Here is a 22,795-nt window from a genome sequence, read left to right on the forward strand (position 1 = left end):
TAATATTAAATTAATTAATCCCACTTTTTATTTATTTATGTATTTATTCATTCATTCATTTTATTTTATTTTATTTTATTTTTATACTGCTTTGCCTAAAGACCCAATTTATACAGTGAAAATATAACATTATAGAATTTAATTTAATCTGGAAAATAGCCAGTCTCAATTAAAATACATGAAGTTTTTTTTTCTACTCAGTATAGTACTTTACTGTTCCATATGTATTATTTATTTGTTTATTTTAATGTCATTTTGACAACCTTTTTTTATCCATTTTTAGTGAGGTATTTGTTTTATTCTATTCTACTTATGTTTTTCATTTTAATCTAATTTTATTCTACTATTTATTTTTTAAGTAATCTCTTAATTTATTGTTTTGAATCTACTTTTTAAAATATTTTTATTTTACACTGTCTAAACACCTAATTTACACTGTAAATTTTTTTTTTTATAAATATGTACTAAGTTGAATTAAGCTTACATATTCTTTTATATACTTGCTATAGAACTTTGGTGTTATTTATTTATGTATATATATTATCTATTTATCCAACCCATTTTTTTTTATTTTTTTTGTCAGTTTTGGCTTGCTGGCCCAAATCAAGCAAAGGCTTAGCAAGCACCACAGCATTACCATCTAATGCTGTCTCTTTAACATAAAGTAAAATTAGGAAACGGCTCTTCTATGATAGACGTAATCATCAGGAAGCAGAGCAGAGATAAGAAAGCCAACAGGAAAACTGAAGGCAAGACATTAACAGCACGATATGCAGGAAGACGACAAGACTCTTCCACAAGCAATAAAACTATCCAGAATGGATGAGAAAGTTTCAAGTAACAGGAATGTATCACACAATTCACTTGTGTGTTTGAAATATCTCTCTGTATATACCAAAAATCACTAGTGATCAATAATGTGTCCGGCCCTGCTGCAACCAGCCATCATCATCATCATCATCATCATCATCACTGACAATACAATATCATTCATTAGGAGTCTTTATTAAGTAAGAACAATGAGTGTACATTAAAAACACACTGTGTGCTCAGAGACAATAAATACACAAAGCCCTGGAATGCAATGATTTTCTCCCTGATTTTATGTTGGTCTCAAGTAAATAAAGTTCACATCATCAGCGGTTCATCACATCATCTCGTTAACACAACTAATCATAAAATGCATTGCTTTTACATATGTTTAAGTGCTTGACAATGGAATTACAATGGAAAGATCACTACTATTGCTGTAAAACAAATGTAACTCTCAAATCACCATGTTTAGTTTATAAACGCGTATTTAGGAAATAAATAAACACATTAGCTGGAGAGTTACAAGGTTAAAATTAGGCAGTACATTCATAAATAGTTATTCACGCTCTCAAGCGCTCTGTTGTTAGTTACTCTTCTGCATCTGAACTCAGTTTTATCACTACTGACGGCAACATTCATCTTACATTTCTTTCATTTCCTCTTTAACACCACAAAGTCAACATGAAATCCAGACTGTTTTTGCTTTCTTGGTCTTACAGTGTTAAATATTTAGTCTCATATCTCTGAAACACCTCTGATGCGGTCTCTTTCTAGAGTACTGCAGGGATGATGTAGTTTTGGAAGCCAATTTTGTTCATTTTCGTTGGCTCATTTGGATCCATTGTCCTTAAGTCAATGTTTCAGTGTTTTTTTGAATGGGTTTTTGGTTGAATGCCTAAAATAAGGTCCGTGTTGTACAGGAGCTCAGGATATTTTCAGGTTTTAATGCGGTTGCTAACAAGTGGCTCAGTGGGACATCAAATGTCATCAAGGTAACTCCTCCACTCACTGCTCACTTTCACAGCCGCATTGTGTAAACTATTCAACTCAAACTTTCATGGAAAATGTTTTTAAATAAAGACTGAAAGACCTGTATGAATCTTAGTGATGGTGATGTCAAAATTCATAAACTTTTGCAGGTCACAGAGCAAATTTTCTGCAGTAATTCAAAAGCCAGTGGAAAAATCCTATTGGATTTAAGTCAAAGGACTAGGATGATGCAAACTTATTGGTTTTACTACAAAAATACGTCAGCCACATAGTTATTTATCCTAATGGAAGAAAATCAACCCCATGTTCTATTTTAACATCCTGTTGCACTCAAAAAACTAAATAAATGGGTTGCAAATGGTGTTTCATGTTGACTTCTGCTAAAAATGCTTCAGCGAATAAAAATAAATGCCTCGTTATAGCTGTAATATAAACGCAGTTTCACGTTGAGTTCATCAGTGGTGGATGATTCAGAAGCGGTGTCACACAGTCTTTAATGCTCAGAACGGATGGGAGGTGGTGAAGCTGCTCTCATGTGACGCCGCAGAGGTCAGAGGTCAGAGGTCAGTTCAGCTTGGTGATGGTCAGACCGCCGCTGATCTGGATGGTGTCGATGGCCGTCAGCGGCGTCACGCGGTGGTAGAAGTCAAAGAGCTGATGGCCGTCCACCAGCACACGGAAGCGCGAGTGCTCACAGTGGATCTCAACCTGAACAACAACAACACAGAGAGAAAGTGAAAGTGACATACATACAGCTGAGTGGTGACCCATACTCAGAATGCGTGCTCTGCATTTAACCCATCCAAAGTGCACACACACAGAGCAGTGAACACACACACACGCACACACACACACCCGGAGCAGTGGGCATCATTTATGCTGCTGTGCCCAGCGAGCAGTTGGGGGTTCAGTGTCTTGCTCTCAAGGACACCTCAGTCGTGGTATTGACGGCCCGAGACTCGAAACCACAACCCTAGGGTTAGGAGTCAAACTCTCTAACCACAAGGCCACAACTTCCCCAGAGAAAACAAACAACACTAGAACAGGAAACTCAGCTCATTAATTCAGCTACAACTTCAAATTGCATGTTCATGTTCCTGTTATGATGTCTATATTTGTTGAATATTCACAAGTCACTCTATCTACAGTGTGATTGTAAAAATGTCCCCCAAACCAGTATCAAATATGATCATCAGGCTTTAGAGGAACGTTTAATCATCAGTGTAATGCATTGCGTTAAATGTTTTGAAACTAAAGAGCTTAGATTATAAAACTAAGCATTAGAAAATCATCTTGCTATGACACATTATTGGAGATACAGAGTGACAAAGATAATATTGATTTATTATATGATTTATACATTGATTTATATTACAAGAAGAATTCGATCTTACTTTTTGTCCTTGTAATAAACATCAGGAACTGCACCACATTGCACATTTTTCCTCTATATTCTCACTGTGTTATACTATATGAGCCAAAACAAAAACTGATGTATCAAATATGATATTCAATAAAAACGCATATGCAAACTTTTAAATGTTCCAATTAATATTTTTCTGTCTATTACTTCATATTATTACATACCAACAAGTCAACTATTTAGTAGCAGACAGCCACCATTCATTTTGCAAGTCTGTATCCCCACACAACACATGATTGAGTTCAGTGTAGTTCAGATGATGATGATGATGATGATGATGACACTGACCCTGAAAGGCTGCTCTGCGATGAAGGGGAAGTAGGGTATCGATCTCTCCTCCTCGCCCCAGTTATCAGAAACACAGGCGTTTCGCAGAATCTCCCGGTCTTCGAACTGTACGCACATATCCAGAGCGACGTCCCCGCAGCCGCACGTCAGACTGATGTCAAAACTGCCCGAGAGAGAACAGAAACATCCAACACTGAGCTAAAATTAGCAACCGAACGAGCCACAACAACAGTGTACAGGAGGTCATCGTCTAGACGCTGTGATTCTATCTGAAGCTTTTCTGTCAAACCTCATTCTTTAACTAGCTAGAAGCTTTGATCGCTCAAGTTATCCAGATATGATGAAGCACAGGACAGCCGTGTGTGTGAGCACTTGTGTGTGTGAGTGACGTACCTGTCCGGATCTGCGTTCATGACGCCCATGATGGTGATTTTCTTCCCTGGCCTCATTCCTCCCCGGATGCCGCCGCAGAACGGCACAGCCTGAGACACACAGCACAGAAAGAGACGTGAGACAAAACCACACGCACATACAGACTAAACCACGGCCGTCGGGTCATTACCAGTTTCTGTTGCTCTTCTTTTTGCGATGATGTACACGGAAGCTCCCCGAAAGAACTGCTCAGATTTCTGTTTCTCTGAAGTGTGGATAAAGCACAACCAGGAAGTGAAGAGGCGGCCGTTTGTGCAAAAATCATGCAAATTACACATATTGATATGATACACAGCACAGGTGGAAACAATGGATCACATACAAACATCCATCTGAACGGGAATGATTCAGAGAACATACAGATGCACTATATCAAAGCTGACGAAAAGCACCAAAACGACATTGCAAAAGTACCCCATATGAACTTCTTTGCTGGAAACTTTGTCCAGTTTGCCGGAGATTCTCAAGATATTTAAGGACCAATGACAACTGACATAACTGAAAACAAACTTGTGTTTATGCAACAAATTTTTATCCTCACACAAAATTATTGTGTGGCTTTAAAAGACAGTATAGCACATCAGTTGTATGCACTACTTTTTTGTCATACATGGAGTTTGACAGCTCCAGTCCCCATTCACTTCCATTATAAGAGACGCCTCCTAAACATCTCTTCTTGTGTTACACAGAAAGAAAGTAAAGTACATTTATAAAGGTTTGGAAGGACATATAATTAAAGTGAATAGAGACTAGAGCTATCAAGCCTCCAGAGGGAAAAAAGCACCATAAAAATATCCTAACAGTACCCCATAATAACTATATCCCCAAGTCTTATGACTCTGAATCATTGTTCACTGAAAAATCTGTGCTCTCAAATCTCAGCACGCTTATGCATATTTAAAGTCAGGTAAATATAAAGACATACAAGAACCAAAGACATTTGCTATAACTGAAAACAAACTGTTTATGGACTAAATTTGTTCCTGTGTCGCTTCATAACGCATCAGTCGTGCGCACTACTCTGGAGTTTGACAGCTCCGGTCCCCATTCACTTCCATTGTAAAACAAGTGTTAACATTCTGCTAAACATCATCTTTTGTGTGTCACAAGAGTCAGTAGATTTATACATGTTTAGATTGGAAAGACAGGAGAGTAAGTAAATGATGGCTGTTATTTGTTGGTATGCCATTTCTTTAAAACATCAATATGTTCGTATTCTCTGATCTAGTTCGCGCTGCTGACAAACTTGTTTCCGTGTGTGAAGCAGGACACACGGCTTCCAGTCCCCAGAATGAAAATACTCACAAGTTCCTGTCGAACTGCGCTCAGATCCGCCATCTTCCACTCCAGGAAGCCCGAGAAGAGCGCTCGGCTTCGGGTTCGGTTCGGTACGGAGTCGGGACACTGATCCGCTCGGATCGCGTGTAATACTCCCAGCCGCCAGCAGAGACGCACAGAGAAGCGTCCGTCCAATCAGCGCGCGCCCAGCAGGTTTTGCGTTGTGACGTGGCAGGACGTTAATCCGAGCGCTCGCCTTAAAATTTAATCAGCTCTAATGACTTTAAACTGTGTTTATGGCCCTGGGACTGAGAAGAATGTTATTTTTTATTGTTTTGAAAAAAATCTATAAATTTAAAACATCATATAATGTTTGAAGCCACTTCTAAAATATAATGTTAAATAAGTTCAGCATGTTCTTACAAACTCCTGTTCAAACACTTAGACAAAAGAATCCTAAATTGTAAATTTGTAAGGCTTATGTTGAAAATCAAGGAATGTTAATGCAGTGTGTGAAAAAAATGGACTGCCATCTAACTAAACTAAAATTAGCATGGTAGCCTGTATATTTTTGGATCTAATGCTATAATGCTGTAAAGCAATTTTTTTTGTATGTGCAACATGGTACCCAAAATATATTTTAAGAATGTCTTGCTATCATTTTATGAAAATATTATTTCTGAACGTCCGGTTTTATTAAAAAATAAAATAAAATAAAATAAAATAAATAATTCTTAGTCAAATTTTATGAGTTTACAAAAATGTATAAATTGGTTGGTTTTAGCTGGTCATTCATTCTGGTCATAACTGGTTTGCAGAGAGTTTTGGTGCTTCTTTAGCTGGTCAGAGCTGGAACAACCAGCTTAAACCAGTTTGGTCAGGCTGGGAGACCAGCTAAAACCAGTTACTTCCAGTTTAATCCAGCTAGGACCAGCAAACCTACCTAAAAAAAGACCTCTAACACTAGCTTGCTCAATTATTTTTCTATTCTATCTGTTTTCATTTTATTTATTATATTATTTAAAAGCCCCTGTTATGTGTATTGTGTTAAGCTAACTGAGACTTGTTATAGCTCTTATATGTCATTGCTCTTTTGTTGTTTTTGATTGCTTCCAATGCTCTTATTTGTAAGTCGTTTTGGAGAAAACTATCTAGGCTACTAAATTACTAAACGTAAATGTAAATGCATCTCTGAAGATTCTAAAACAGGAAGTAACACATTAAATGGACAGCCGGCTAAAATGGCTCAGAAAAAAAGTATTCTTTGAACAGTGTATAAAAACCTGAACTCACTCAACCAGCTAATTACGCTGCAAAAACAAAGTTCAAAAAGTGTATAACTTATGAATTATCTAATTTATTATTTGCATTTGTCATAAATCTGAATATAAAAAAAAAACAAGACCAAATTATATTTGAGCTTTGCTGTTAGAATCATTAATGTCAGCTAAATATCACTCATTTGATTTAATTGGTAAGGGACACAATGGAGACGTGTTTAAATGAAACTTAATTGAGAACTCCATAAAGTCTCTCAGTCTGTTAAAGAGCAGCTTCTGAGCAATCACCGTTTAATGTGTTTAACTCTAGACGTGTAGTCATAAACATTTAATATCTCATGATACATGAATACAGCAGACTGATTCCACATGGCCATTACATATTACTAAGATGATGAGATATAAATAATGCGAATTTAAACCATCTGTAGACTGGTAATTCCAGCCTACGGTTGCGTAAGAGTCAAATTTGTGAACATAAACTAATTTAGAGAGAAGCCCGAGGAAATGGAAGGAAAGGGTTTGAGACAGAAGTTCGTTCCACTGAGCTATAAAATATTCCGCTCTGTAACTCATTTATACCGAAGGAGGACCTTGGACTGAACACAGTGCCACTTCACACAGTGACTCCCAAAGAAACTCATATTTTGCCTGTTTTGATGTTCAAAGCACTGATAAGTTGTCTGTGTAAATAAAGGTAAAGGCAGCACAACAACAGAACAGACACCAACACATGAGTTGTGTTGTGAGTTTATATACAGCAGGGGGCAGTAAAGAGCAATGTTCTAGTTTCTGCCTTTCTTTAACACTAAACACCTTATCTATATATTTATCTGTCTCTGTCTTCTGTCTGTCTATCCGTCTGTCTGTCTGTCTGTCTGTCTGTCTGTCTACTTTTCTATAAAATTAAATTTTAAAAATAGTAAACAAAACATGTTTTTATAACCACAAAGTACACAATGTTCTCTCTGCATGACCTACATCAACCAAAAGACTCTCAAAGCAAACTGATCTCCAAACGTCTCCTAACTGCGTCTGTTACCAGCAACCTGTTGCCTCATTCATGTTTAAAAAGCGTGTCAGTTTGATTTGAGTCCCTTTGTAAAGAGTTTTAAAATAAATCATAAAGCTCTGCTGTGTCATGGTTCACTGTTCTGTGCCTATGGTGCACGACCGGTTTGAGATCCACAGACTCGAGAAGACAACAATCCAATGTGTTACACAGACAAAGACTTCTAATGCAATATCTCGCTTTTCTATCTCCTACGCCCAGCTATAGCACACACACACACACACACACACACACACACACACACACACACACACACACACACACACTCAGACATCAGGACTCCGGCCAAGCAGTCCTTTTGTTTCCCTCCCCAGTCCAAGTTCAGGGTATTTAAAACACAGTGTAAACACACTCATACTCATGGCAACTGTCTCCATGAGAGCATGACAACAAGCCCTTGGCAGCTGGGGTAACTTAATATTTGCCTTGCGTTAGCATAACATTTTCATTATGTAAGGCCGAGGCAGAGAGGGCGGCGCGCACCCATTGAAGTTCAGGGCAGTCGGTGAGGGACGGTTGCTATGTTGCTGTGTGTTGAGTTGCAACTGTGGCAACAAACCCATGCTGAAGTACTTCCTTTAGAGGAACATCTGGTGAAAAAAAAATGTCTCCGGGGCGTAATGTGCTCTGAGAGAGAGAGAGAGAGAGAGAGAGAGAGAGACGGAGTGAGGGGTGGGCTGGGCAGACAGACAGACAGACAGACAGACAGACAGACAGACGGATATGAAACAGAACAGATGCAGATTATCACCTCTGCCAGGCTTTGCCTACAGCGGACGGATGAAGGAAGTGTTTGAATGCTGTTGCTGTGTGTTGGAATCTGACTCACTTTAAAGGGTAATTTGGGGATTGTTTGGTCTGAAGAGAGACTAAAGGTTAAACTGTGTGAGTAAACGCATGGCTTTCCCTGTTTGTGTTTGTGTGGACTACACCCATGACTACACCTGTGTCGATTCAACACACCACAATGACACCCTATCACTGCATGACAAACACTCGCTTCGTCAAACACGCACTTATGAGATGCTGTCGGACCGAGAAACAATGATGTCACCCTGGGATTTTATCACCAGATACTGAGATCTATTCTGTTCTATTGTGATATATGTTTTTTTTATCTATTGTGTTTAATTTTATTCTATTATATTATATTTTAATCTGATATTAAGTGTCCTTAACTAGTCTGTTTCTTCTAATCTAATCTAGTCTGATTATACTTTATTAAATTATGCCATACAGCCTATTATATGCCACATACTTTTGTATTGTATTCCATTCCATACTATTATTTCGCTATATGATCTAAACTAGCCTGTTTCTTCTAATATAGTCTAATTTAAATTCTATTCTATTCTATTTTGATATCATGTTCTAATCTAGTCAGTTTATCTCAGTGTTACATTATGTTCTATTCTGTTATGCTATCGTTTTTATATCTCACCATGCTGTTATATGCCACATTCCCTTCTATTCTATTCTATTCTATTCCCTTCTGTTCTATTCTATTCTATTCTATTCTATTCTAACTTTGTTATTTTGCGCTGTGCTATATATAGCCTATATAGCATATTCCATTCTATTCTGTACTGTTAATTTAAATGGTGAAGATGTAAAATTACTGACATAGATATCTAAGTTGCTAAATAGGTTAGTTATAAAATGAGATATTTCCTGTAACAAAAACAAAAGTAAAGTGGAGATGGTGAAAGACTAATGGGATTGACTACATTACCCATAATCCGCCGCGGTGCGCTCTGTGACGTCAGCTCTCACGCTTCGTAGGCAGACTCGGTATGATTCTGGAGATCTGTCACTGTGCACGGAGACTGCTGGGGACATCCTGCCTCACGCCTGACGTGATTATTTTTGGCATTTTATCCGACAAACAGAACGACTGTTGTCATTTATTTCCGACAGCTACTAACCCAGTCCTCCCGGAGTTTCTTTAGTTTGGCGCATATCTGAGAAGCCACACTAAAAAGTCTTATTAGAGGTAAGCTTATAAGAGGTAACCTTTAGTTAATGGAAATTAAAGCACTGCAAGGCACATTTAATTTTGGTTTATATCTATTATGCAAACGATTGCAAGAAGTTTGCAAAATGCATTGAACTCCGCAGTAATTAATTAGCCAAACTAAAATAAATTCGAAAACTTCTGTTAGTCTACGAAATAAATACAGACTTTATATAGATACTGAATGTTAATTAACCTATGATTCAAATGAAAAAATCGTTACATATAGTGCCTGTTTTATTTTTTTTATTTTTTATAGCTATATATATAGTTTTTTTTTTTTTTTGTTCTTGTTTCTTTGTTGTGAGAGTGTATGCTTTGGTTGTCGTTAAATCGGAATTGATCAGCAGCGTTGATTGATTGACAGCTGTCAGCGTTTTTGACATTGACTTGACAGCTTTAACTCCGGATGCGCTCAGCTTTGAATGCTGCGAAAGTATATATTAGGTTTATATAAAAAAGCGCATAATGTTCCTCAGTGTCCGTCCGAGGAGGCTCGATCCCTCTTCCACAGGCTCGCTCGCGCGTGGGGGGGTTTAATCTGTCGTGTTTGAGGTTACAAAACCATCTTAAAATCATCTGACGATGAGAAAATGAGCATTACAAAAGTTTTTTTGTTTTTTTAACTGTGATAACTTGGTATTAGCCACTAATGTCATCAATAAATAAATCAATAAACACACTTTAAACTTTTGAAGAAGAAAAAAAGTTTATAATAGAAAAAAATCGCTGTAGTAAAATTACATAATTAAACTAGAAATGTTTTATATTGAATTGTTTTCATTATTCAGTTTAGTTCATATAGCAATGCTTGTCCGTTTGCCCATTTGTTCTCCTAAAATGAATGCAAACATTTCCATTCAGTCATTTAGCAGATGACATGTAAATGTAAAATGCAAACACACCTATTATAACAAAAATGCATCTTATCAAGTTATGTTAAATGTTTTAAATTCATGTCACTTTCTCTGTTGAATAATGAAAACAGCTTGCACGTGTGCTTTCAGTGTCCAGTTTTTGAGTTGAATAATGACATTTTACATGCTTCATTGAAAAAAAGTCCCACTGAATAATTTTTTGTCAGCATGGGCTACATCATTCTGTTATTTAGTGTAAACACACACCTGCTGAAATGCATAACAAACATCTTAATGAAAATTAAGCTAATAATAATAATTAAACTGAAACACTACAAAAAATGGTTTATGTTAAATAATCACTTAATTTGCTTAAGAAATATGTCACCAATGAAATGCAAAATCCTAAAAATAATGACATTATTTTTCACACACACACACACTGTCCCTCCGCTGTTTTTGTTCTCCTCTGATCTCTTGTGTTTCTTCTCGTTCTCACACTTATCTCTGTCTTTAGCTGATCTCTGGATCCATTGGGCTCTAGCGACTCTCTCCTTTTGAATTTTAGGATTTATTTTCTGTTAATTACTCCATATTCATCAAAGTCCTTTGTATGTTGAACACTGTTCATAGTCAATGCGGACTCGGCTGAGATTAAAGCTGCTCTCTGCAGAAGATATTGTGCACTAAATTGACAGACCAGGATGCACTGGGTCTATAATGTTCAAACTCATTAATGCACAGCAATGATAATGTAAAAAAAGGAAGGACAAATGTAAAAACTTCTATGGCTGCTGTTTCTCTGGCCATTTTCTGTCTATCCTGAAAACATATTTTCCTGCAAAACCTGACATTGATAAAAATGTGCTGTGCAACTGAGAGATGATTGTGCAATAAAAATAACTAATTTGTTTATGATTTCCGAACATGTGAATAAATGAGAAATCATTCAAACAGAATCAGTGCTGGGATTTCCTGAATATTTGGATTTATATTTGCATTAGATCCTTAAAGAGTCTGAATCAGAAACACTACAACACTAACTGACTTTACATTTACATTTCTATGTAAATCTGAGATAATAAGCCTTGGCAGATTAATCAAAACATAGACTTCTCTCCATTGCATTGCTCAAATGCCATGCTTAAGCAAACAAACCGTCGAGTCTAACCGTCTCTCTTACACATACAATAGATGAACTGAACTCCAGCTCTGTCTGAGCTGAGCGTGCTCTCAATCTCAGGTTGTGTAAGTGTGTGTGGATAGTGTGTGTCATGAAAGATCCTTTGTTGTCTGACAGTGAAGTCACTCTTTGACTCGTGGGTCCATCCAGAGCTGAGAGCCCAGTGAGGGGCTTTCAGAGTCAGACGTGGGGTGAATGAAGCTCTGTGTGGAGCCACCTTCCCTCTGGAGCAGGAGGAAACGACTCACACGGCCAGCTCTGTCAGATCTGACCATCAGAGCTTCAGCTGCTATTAGCCGTGTGTGTTTGCTATATAATTGGGGTTTTGTCCCTCTCACTTTTAGATATTACTTCATACACTTCATAAATGTAACTATTATTCCTCAAATAGTGCCTTGAGGGATAATAGTTGAATTGAAGAAGTTTGTTTTGCTTAACCGTGCACAGTGTGAGGAAAATATCTGTGGTCGTTTGCGTAAAACGAATGCTTTAAAATTAAAGGGGTCAGCTTTCCTTTCTCTTCAGAGTGTTACAAGCTGTTTGTGAAGAGATACGTTCCCTAAAGTTGCAAAGACTAAAGTCTCAAACCCAAAGAGATGTTCTTTATTAAAGTTAAGACTCGTCCTCACCCTCCTAAAACGCCTCATTTAAACACGCCCCCACATGTCTACATCACTGTGTGGGAAGATTTGCATAACACCGGCTAAACGTTCACGCAAAGAAAGAAGGCAGAAGTTTGATTCTTGCTGTTGCCACAGCTGCGATGTTGTGGAGACGAAAGTGCAAATACTTTGTTTGGTCTTCCCAAAGAGGAAACAATTAGACATCAGTGGTTAAGTTATATTTACAACACTGTTCCAGAACAGTTAAACCAAATATTCAGATGTGTGCAGTGCATTTAACGGAGGACTGTTTCCTGAACCTGGGAGAGATGACGACAACACAAAGGCTGTTTCTATAAAGTGGGGCAATTCCAACTTTGCAAGGACAGTCACGCAACGCAAAAAAAGACAGTGAAAGTCATTATAATCTCTGATTATGTCCCCATTGGATGCAAAAAATCCTTCATTTGAAATGGGTTTCTTCCAATCAAAATGCACTGTATAGCTTGCTAATCAGAGCCACCACGCTTTTAAGAACGATGAGCTTTGTAAAAATCGATTGGTTTCAGAAAGCATAATGGAGAAACAATAATGTATAGTATGTAGAAAAAATATATATATATATATATATATATATTTTTTTTTACCTTAAACCACATAACATTTCATCACACCAAATACACAAAATAATGTTCTTTATAAGAAAATTAAATGACTCCCTTTAAAACCAATCAGAAGCCACTGCTAGCTTGTTGATTCAAAAGTGGGTGGGGCTAAACGCACAAGCAGTAATACTATTGGATAATGCTCACCTTGCACTGTTCACATTTTGATTCCAGCCAGTCACTTTGGTCGAACGGAGACAAAGTGAGTAATATTCATAAATCAATCGGCCTGCAGGAATATTAGTATGAGAGACACTACAGGAAAGAAGTGTGCAAAAAGAGAGTTGTCTGTGACTATTGTAAGTAAATTTTAGACAAAACATTTATATTTAAGTAACTTTAAGTCAGCGTTTCACAGAAAGAAAAAAAAACATTTACACTAGTGTTTAGATAATTTTTGTTAAAGTTTTAAGTTTAAAGAGTTAATTTTCATGCACATATATGTAATGTCCTGGGAATAGTACATATATATTATTACATATGCATATATGCTGCACTGTGTGCATGTGCATTCTGTTTATTATGAGTTGATATGACATTTTAATTGATTGCAACAACATTTTAGGACTAAATACTGTATAATGAAAATGCAATTACTTTTATAAGTGATCAGGCCTGTGATTTTCACGTGTTGGATGATAATGTAACACCCTAGCAACAATGTGTATCTTTAACCATTATGTTTCACGACCCCAGAAATCTGAGCGAAGCATGCACGCTTCTATGTGCATGTGTGTGTGTTTGGATCCTCAGAATGTGCTCATAAATCACAGTTCATCATGAGCAAACGTCCCCTCGCACTCTTCAAAGAGCACAAACTCAGAGGTGTGTGCCCTGCATCACCCAGTGTATACTGGGTTGCTGTGGAAACGTTGTGCTGTGTTGTAGCCGGCTGGCAAGAGTGCAAATGTCTTCTGTATTCTGAGCAGATGTCTGGCATGGATACAGGGACGAGGCCGGGTGTGACACACACACACACACACTCACTCACTGCCCTTAGGGCTGACAGTATCTGTCCTTAAGAGACATATCTAGATTTGTGTGGTTTAGTTAGTGTCTGTGTATGTGTGTGTGTCAGGCAGGAATGAGGTGAGGAGTTTATTCACAGTACCTATGTCAGAGTCGTTCTGTCAGACAGATGATTAAGTGCTTTAAGCCCGGATCAGATATCCATCCTGTTTAAGAGAGCTCTCTCTGGGTCATTCATACAGACCTACAGGAAAGAGCGCAGCTGGGTGAAGCCAGGAGCTCTGCACATCTCCACACAGGTGTGTTGTTAGGTATTCAGCTGCTAGAAAAAGTGCATTACACTGCTGCATGCAGTACTCAGGATAAGAAGTTATATAAGAATTATATTTTGTTCATGTTAGTTTGTTGTTTACTTCTTGTATTTGTGTACGATTATTTTGTCTGTTGATTTGTCCGTGTGTTTTTGCTTATTCACAGTTGTTGATTTGTAATTGTTTGTTATTTTGCAGCTGTCTTCATGCTGGTTTGTTTGTTGCTGCTTTATATTTGTTTCTTGTTTCGTTTGTTGCTTTGCACTTTGTTGAGTTGTGTTGGTGTGTATTGGTGGGTTTAGATTTGCATTTTGTTTTATTAGTCCATGTGTATATTTGCTGCTTTATGTATTTTTATGTTAGTTATTTCTTTTGTTTGTTGCACATTATTAAGTTGTGCTGGTTTTTGTTCGTTGATTTACACTTTTTCATGTTTTGTATGTAGCTTTGTTGCACTTCTGTTTATGTTTGTTTTGCTTGTTGCATTCACCTTGTGTTTGTTTGTGCTTATGTGTTGTTGTGCATGTTTTTGTTTTGTTTTGTTTGTTGCTTGGAACTTGTGTTAATTATGTGTTGCTTTACACATTTATTTATGATTGTTTTCTCGTTATGTTTGCACGGATGCTTGCACGTTTATCTGTTCCTTGATTTGCATGTATATGTATGTGTGTTTTTCGTCTGGCACTTGTTTATCTTCGTTGGTGCATACGAGAGATTAAAGCGCTGTCATTTGTGGTTACGAGAGTCATTGATGTTTTCGCGACGGAAACAGGGATGTCTGTCGTCTGCTGTTTTTATATTGTGGTTTTATCGCGTATCAGCGCCAAATTTTTGTGACCGCTTGACCCTGACAATTCAAAACAGTACTGATGCCAACCCACACTGAGAGGAAGTGAAACCTTCTCAGTGTTATTTGTAGATCCCCTCCTTCTTATTTCACAGACATCATAACTGTTATCAAATGTGTCTTTTCTGGTTAATTTAATTTACCATTTTTTGGTCGTGTTTTATTTTTATGTATTTATTTATTTTTGCACTATAGTCTCAGTGGCGCTGCCCTACAGGTGTGAATATGAACAAGACTAACATCCGAGGCTTCAGATTTTGTGCTAATTTCACAGGCGTATGGATGGGGGAGAACAAAGTAAATGGTGAATCACAGACGTGATCAGAGGCATCTGTCGCTTAGTCATTAGTGTAACCTACTTTTGATGTGTTTACACTTGCAGATGTCTTATGGTGAGAACGTGATGGTGGTTCATTGAGGAAGCAAGATTAAGAAGAGAAGATAGAGATATTTTTCGGAGGAAGTGTTTGAGCTGAAGACCGAAGTGATGTTGTCTCCTGAACAGGAGCTGCTGAGCTCTTCTAAACCCATCAAATACGGAGAGCTCATCATCCTTGGGTAAGAATCACTCCTCTTTCTCAAACAGATTTGCATTTATGCTTAGTTAATCTTGCCAATGCAGCCCTGTGAACAAATGTTTTATCTCCACAGCTACAATGGCTCCCTACCGAATGGAGAACGGGACAGAAGAAGGAGTCGTTTCGCTCTGTTTAAGAGACCCAAAGCCAATGGAGTCAAACCCAGCACCGTCCACAGCACATGCAGTCCACAGACCGCCAAGGTACACACCCATTTCCCCCGATAATCATTTTTAAGCATCTTTAAAAGCCTTTATTGCTCATTTATGTGTCACATTGAATTTTTAAGGGCTTCTGCACAAGCCGAGTGTTTAAATGTGAGCTGTTTTTCTTATCATTCTTCGCTGCCGGTGAATGTGCATCTATAGCATGTGTAGCATGCAACACATTTATCCAGTGTGACTACACCCTCACATTTCATTGTCATCTGTTACTCCTGCATGTCTGAATTTGATAAATGAACTGTATGCTGATTTGACTGATGTAAATATTATGAACCGGGATATTCTTGACAAGGGTTCTGGTGTGCATGTGGTGTTTCTGCAGGCCATCAGCAACAAAAACCAGCACAGCGTGTCGTATACTCTGTCCAGGGCGCAGACGGTAGTCGTAGAGTACACGCACGACAGCACCACCGACATGTTTCAGGTGTGTTTATGTTTCTTCAGGTAACTGTGTTTGAATTCTATACAGATTTTTTGGATGCGTACATGCCAACGGATTTTGCATAGCAAAAAAAAAGTATGATGAGCAGTGACTGTGCCTTCGCTCATTAGAGCTAATAAACCATGCATTCTGCACATTGTGCAATTATGATTGAAAAAAGACCTTTGAGTGATAATGTAGCTATCTAGGGATATATTACACCCCCTCCCTCCCTTCAAACCCTACACCCGTCCCGTTACACTGATGGTCCTCAAAACAAATGTCCAAGGTTGGCAGGTCTGAGACTGTGATCTAGTACTGCATGCTCCTTCATATCTCTGAAGAGTCTTAAGTTTTATCATATAAAAGAAAGAAACAGCATTATGCTTATCAGCCGAGCTCTGGGAGGCGTGTCGTGGGCGGAGCTAAAGAGTCACTAGCATGCCAAGCTTTTACAGTTACACAGTTACTGGTGCAATTCATACCCACATACAAACATTCAATTTCAAGCCAATTTCCCCTACATCATTGCGTAAACCCTATAAAACTGTCTTTGTTTTGCAGATCGGCCGGTCCACTGAAAGCCCCATTGATTTCGTGGTGATGGAAACGCTGCCTGGTTCTCACAGCAAAAGCGACACGCTGTCGTCTCAGAGCACTATATCGCGATTCGCGTGTCGGATCGTGTGTCAGAGAGCGCCGCCCTACACCGCACGCATCTACGCCGCCGGCTTCGACTCGTCCAAAAGCATCTTCCTGGGGGTGGGTCAAACACACTCCTCCAATACAATCTCTGTCCTCTCTAACAGTCTTTCATACTCATCCATCCATCCATCTGTTCCACGATGCTTTCATGTGTTCATCTGTCCACTATCACTCATCCTGGAGAGGCTGAAAGTGAACAAGTGAGTGAGTGAGTGAGTGAGTGAGTGAACTAATTCATGACGCGAATGAACTACACTACCGTTTCGAAGTTTGAGTCTCTTCTGCTCACCAAAGCTGCATTTATTTGGTCAAAAACATAGTAAAAACTCAAATATTGTAAAATATTATTCTAATTTAAAAGAACTTTTTTATGTTATTTAAAATCGAATTTACTACGTGATCCTTCAGAAATAATTCTGATATGATGATTTGCTGCTCAGGACACATTTCTGATTATAGTCAATGCTGAAAACAGTTGTGCTGCTTCATATATTATATTATATAAAAAAATATATATATGATCATTTTTTCCAGGATATTTTCATGAATAGAAAGTTCAAAAGAACAGCATTTATTTGAAACAGAAATTGATATCCTAATGAACAAGTTAACAAATTAATGATAATGAATAAAAGTATTCATTTATTTAAAATAAAAATCTAACTGACCCCAAACAGGTGAATAGTAGTCTGTGTGGGTGAGTTAATGAGTGAGTGAGTGAGTGAGTGAGTGAGTGAGTGAGTGAGTGAGTAAATTGAAGAAATTAATGAATCTGAGAATTAAGTGTGTGAAGTGTGAACACATGAACTGGTGAATTATTGTACACATAAATTGGTGAACCAAGTGAGCGAACAAATTAATTGGTGAACAGAGTTAGCAGAATAATTAACTGATGAATGAATTGAGCGAATAAATGAACTGGTGACCACAGTGAGTGATAAAATGATTCAGTGGACAAAGTGAGCAAATGAATGAATTGCTGAATCGGTGATGAAGTAAGCAAACAGGTGAATTGGTAATGAAGTGAGCGAATGAATGAAATGGTGATAAATTGGGCAAACGAATGAAATGGTGAATGAAGAAACTGAACGAATAAACCGGTGAATGAAGTGAGCGAACGGATGAAATGGTGATGAAGTGAGTGAACAAACAAATCGGTGAATGAAGAGAGCGAATGAATGAATCAGTGAATGAAGTGAGCAAATGAATGAATCGGTGAATGAAGTGAGTGAACGGATGAAATGGTGATGAAGTGAGCAAACGAATGAATCGGTGAATGAAGAGTGAATGAATGAATCACTGCTGAAGTGAGTGAACGAATGAATCAATTTGAAGTGAGTGAACGGATGAAATGGTGATGATGTGAGCGAACGAATGAATCGGTGAATGAAGAGTGAATGAATGAATCGGTGCTGAAGTGAGTGAACGAATGAATCGGTGAATGAAGAGTGAATGAATGAATCACTGCTGAAGTGAGTGAACGAATGAATCGGTGAATGAAGAGAGTGAATGAATGAATCGATTCGAAGTGAGTGAACGGATGAAATGGTGATGAAGTGAGCGAATTCATGAATCAATGAATGAAGTGAACGGATGAAATGGGGATGAAGTGAGCGAACGAATGAATCAGTGAATGAAGAGAGTGAATGAATGAATCGGTGCTGAAGTGAGTGAATGGATGAAATGGTGATGAAGTGAGTGAACGGATGAAATGGTGATGAAGTGAGTGAACGGATGAAATGGTGATGAAGTGAGTGAAAAAACTAACCAGCGAATGAAGTGAGCAAAGGAATGAATCGGAGAATTAAGTGAGCGAACCAATGAATTGGTGAAGAAAAAATTAATTTTAGGAAAGAAATTAACTTGTAAATATGGTGAGAAAAACAAATAGAAAAAAGAATGAATCAGTAATGAATTGAGTGAATGAATAAATCAGTGAATCGATGAATCAACAAGTGAATGAACAGTTTTCCCTCTGTCCTCAGGAGAAAGCGGCGAAATGGTGGTGTGCTGACAGCCAGATGGACGGCCTGACCACCAACGGTATATTAGTGATGCGACCGCGGCACGGCTTCACCTGCGAGTCCAAACCGAGCGCCTGGAGAGAGATCTCAGTCTGTGGAAACGTCTTCACGCTCCGAGAAACCCGCTCCGCTCAGAAACCCGGCAAACTGGTGAGAACTGACATACGGCTGCCTTTGATAGACCTGTCATTAAACAGACAACCCAAATTAGACTGAAGAATGACTGAGGCTTGATGAAACCATCCAGAACGAGGTCAAAACTCGACCATAGCGACATCTCTGTAAAGCTCAGATAAACATTCGGGTGACATTTCCTTGTTTCCCAGCTTCACCATGACAACTGCGATCATGTGTTGGTAAATACTCAGTTTAGTGCTTGAGAATTCCCACTGTACTTATCTGGAATCACACACACAGTTTGCAGTGTGAAGAAGAATTTGTATATTTGTGTATCTTTTCAATCAGGCACTGAATCAGCACATAGCTGGTGTGATTGTGTGTGTTTGTGTGTGTGTTGTGCGAGATATGACTCCCGCCCAACTGCGCAGTTTGTTGTGTTGTTCAGATCTGGTCTCCATGGTGTCAGAAGTCCTGTCCGTAACCTCACCATGCAGCTTTTTTTACTGGATGCACAGTTTGTGAGAATGAGAGGTTATGAAATGACGGTCGCTGGTAAACAACTGCAAATCTGAAAATCTTTAAGCCATTTCCTCTCAGAAAAGGGTTTCTCAATTTCTGTTGAGCGGAGTTGTATATCTCATAAAAGTGTCTTATTTGAAATTGAATCTCAGGAATAAATCATTATTAGATCGAAAACCTGAAAGAAGGAATGTTTTAGTTAAATAAAACAGCCATTGTTATGTTGGTATCATTGATATACTAGTGTAGTTTTTGTTGATCGGATTTAATTTGTTTTACATTGTTTTCAATTTCATATACATTTTTCTTTATTAGTTTTAGTTAAAATAAAAGAGAAATGCTGCATTGACAATGAACTGAAATAATTGATATATATATTCATTGTTACTTTAGTATATTTATATACTATTGTAGTTTTTGTTGATTAGATTTTATTGTTTTTAATTGTTTTCACTTCAGTTAAAGTTTCAGTTAAAGTTGTTTCATAATTTTAATTATGTTTTATGTTTATATATATATTTTCATTTCATAAGTTAAAAAAGAGAAATTTAGATCAAGTAAGACTTGTGTCTAAATTATTCATTGTTTTTAATTTCATTTAGTTTTTATTATTATAAGGGATGATGTAGCTTACATGAATAAAAATCACAAACATGACACTTGTAAATTAAATACGTTTAAATATACTTATTTATTAATGAATGTTATTTTTATTTTTTTTACAAAAACCACTTTAGACATCCACAAATGTCGCATATCAGCAAAATCCAAAATCATGCATCCCAATTTTTTTTTTATGTATTCTAATATGTCTAGTTTTTTTTTTTTTTTTTTTACCTATTTTAGTACTTCACGTTTTGAGAAAACAAGAAGTGTTTTCTTAGCAACTAGCCAAAATAAAATATATATATTTTTTAAGTTTACTTTTAATAAAGTATTTTCATTTTATTTTAAGTAACAACTTTTTTCCCATTCTTTTAAGTTTGTTAGCTGTAATAATCCTGCTTATATAGGAGCATTATTTATATATATATATAAAACCCACATCCATTTTCCTGAGATTCAGCTTTTAATTAATCTGTCATGTTAAGTTTACTTTTGTGCTGTGAACTGTGGAAATGCAGCAGTTCTGATAGCACACCTGTGTAAACTGCTGTGTGTATATTGGTGTTAGCAGTGTGTTTTGGCGATGTGGGCCGGATTTGTGTGTCCTGGCTGAGACTGCAGACCTGAGGTGCATGTTGTGTGCTCTCTGAAGAGTGGATGTGGTTTGTTGCATTCTGTCGCTCTGCACTGACTGACGCTCGTGTTTGTGAAGGAGTCGTGTGGGTGAGAGCGGCCTCTAGTGGACGCTTACAGTCAGTGCAGAGGCACATTTCGACGACTCCAGGGCAGGAGACTTCTGATGGTTATATAAACCAGACCTGATGTCTGACCATTTTATGATTATCCTTCTCACATGAATAACAGAATTGGCTGTTTTCCCTTGGGTCAGTTCCAAATGCTATATAGCTAAAACATTTTCAGCTCTAAAATAATTGTATAGAATAAATTAAATATATTAAAATTAATGTAATAAAAGCTTTTTTTATACCTTTATATATTTATAAACATTATGTAAATGCATTCTCAGATTACATTTATATTATTATTCATTTTTTCATATCAATGTAAATTTGTCAAAAGATATTCAATATAAAGAATCAATAAGAATGCATTTAATTGCTCCATTAATATTTAATAATATGAACTAATATTATATTGATTGTCATATATTTAGGGCTCACACAAAAATGGCTCAAGGTTACACAGGGTTTGGTCCAGTCAGTATGTTTGAGCGATAGTAAAGTGATCAGTCATGTCGTTCTGTTTCTCTCTCTCTCTGTAGGTTGAGACTGAGTCTCACGAGCTGGTGGACGGCACTTTAATCGATCTGTGCGGCGCGACTCTGCTGTGGCGCTCGGCGGAGGGTCTGTCCTGCACGCCGACCCCCAAACACCTGGAGGTGCTGCGGCGGGAGCTGAACGCGGCTCGGCCGCAGTGTCCCGTGGGCCTCCACACCCTGGCCTTCCCCAGCCTGGACCGCTCCTTCACCGGCTCCACCCACGACGACCAGCCCTGGGCCTACCTGCACTGCGGACACGTGCACGGATACCACGCCTGGAGGGGCCGGCGCCGGCTCACCAAAGAGGGCTCCACCGAGGAAGATGAAGAGGAGCTGGAGCAGGAGCCGCTGTGTGAGGGGGAGCGCGAGTGTCCGCTGTGCCGCACGCGCAGCCTGTACGTGCCGCTGAAGCTGGGCCGAGAGTCTGGCTTCTGTCTGGACAGCGCTCCTCCCACACACGCATTCAACCCCTGCGGACATGTGTGTTCAGAGCGGACCGCCGCCTTCTGGAGCAAACTGGTGCTGCCTCACGGAGCTCACGGCTTCTTCCCCGCCTGTCCCTTCTGCATGCGGCCGCTCGCTCGCCACAGGAAGTGTGTCAGGCTGATCTTTCAGGGGCTGCTGGACTGAGTGTGTGTGTGTGTGTGTGTGTTTAAGACTCCTCTACCAAACTGCTATCCTGCTCTGAGTTTCCCTCAAGTCATCTGTTCTCTGCACTGCCGTCTGACTGATGCTGCTCGCCGTATGTTTACTGTTTGAAAGCCACTGCCTTTGAGCTGTCCTGCTCGTGCCTTAACAATAACCACCATCCATGCTGTTAACAATGTTAGGAATCTGTACGAACACACTTCAGTGGGTGTGTGAACCTGTTTCTCAATTGCTTTTCTTTCATTTGTGCTTGTTACAAACTGCCATAGATCATCACCCTGAAAAATACCAACGATTTTCATCAATCATGAGTCTGAAATGAGGTTATTGTTATATTATATTATGTATGTGTAATATTAAAACTCTGCTGTTGTTGCATTTTCCCTGAAATGTTTTTGTATCGTTCTTAAAGAATAAAGTTATTGATCATATTTGAATAAATCATGCAGCACTTCTTCCGCCTGGTTTTAAAATGTTATGTGGTCAGAAGAAAACACTCTCTATCTGTTCCTGTTGCCATTCATTCAGATCGCTGAATGAATGAAGTAAAGCACATAAATAAAAATAAATCAATGAATGAATGAGAATAATGAATACAATGTTACAGAAAATGCAGACAATGAATGAGAACAAAACAATTAATGAAA

The 22,795-nt window shown here is 38.2% G+C and overlaps 2 protein-coding genes across 9 annotated transcripts; one reads left to right on the forward strand and one right to left on the reverse strand.

The window, feature by feature from the left end:
- Positions 1-989: 989 nt before the first annotated feature.
- On the reverse strand, positions 990-5,402 carry lgalsla (lectin, galactoside-binding-like a). The gene is made up of 5 exons (XM_026220082.1): positions 5,252-5,402; positions 4,077-4,151; positions 3,908-3,996; positions 3,515-3,677; positions 990-2,511 (listed from the first exon to the last, which is right to left on the reverse strand). Exons 1-5 carry the CDS (start codon positions 5,282-5,284, stop codon positions 2,368-2,370), a joined length of 504 nt encoding a protein of 167 aa, XP_026075867.1. The 5' UTR covers positions 5,285-5,402; the 3' UTR covers positions 990-2,367.
- Positions 5,403-8,251: 2,849 nt separating this feature from the next.
- On the forward strand, positions 8,252-22,579 carry peli1a (pellino E3 ubiquitin protein ligase 1a). Of its 8 annotated transcripts, none has more exons than XM_026220648.1 (8): positions 8,252-8,413; positions 15,407-15,582; positions 15,676-15,805; positions 15,892-15,919; positions 16,149-16,250; positions 16,812-17,009; positions 18,938-19,126; positions 21,504-22,579. In XM_026220648.1, exons 3-8 carry the CDS (start codon positions 15,681-15,683, stop codon positions 22,128-22,130), a joined length of 1,269 nt encoding a protein of 422 aa, XP_026076433.1. In that variant the 5' UTR covers positions 8,252-8,413; positions 15,407-15,582; positions 15,676-15,680; the 3' UTR covers positions 22,131-22,579. The 8 variants fall into 8 exon arrangements, with proteins under 8 accessions (XP_026076433.1, XP_026076141.1, XP_026076225.1 ...); XM_026220724.1 differs by lacking the exon at positions 8,252-8,413 and adding an exon at positions 13,732-14,165; XM_026220356.1 differs by lacking the exon at positions 15,892-15,919 and having other exon boundaries at positions 8,254-8,413.
- Positions 22,580-22,795: the final 216 nt, after the last annotated feature.

This window comes from Carassius auratus, chromosome 1 (assembly GCF_003368295.1).
Source record: "Carassius auratus strain Wakin chromosome 1, ASM336829v1, whole genome shotgun sequence".
Classification (NCBI taxonomy): Eukaryota; Metazoa; Chordata; class Actinopteri; order Cypriniformes; family Cyprinidae; genus Carassius; species Carassius auratus.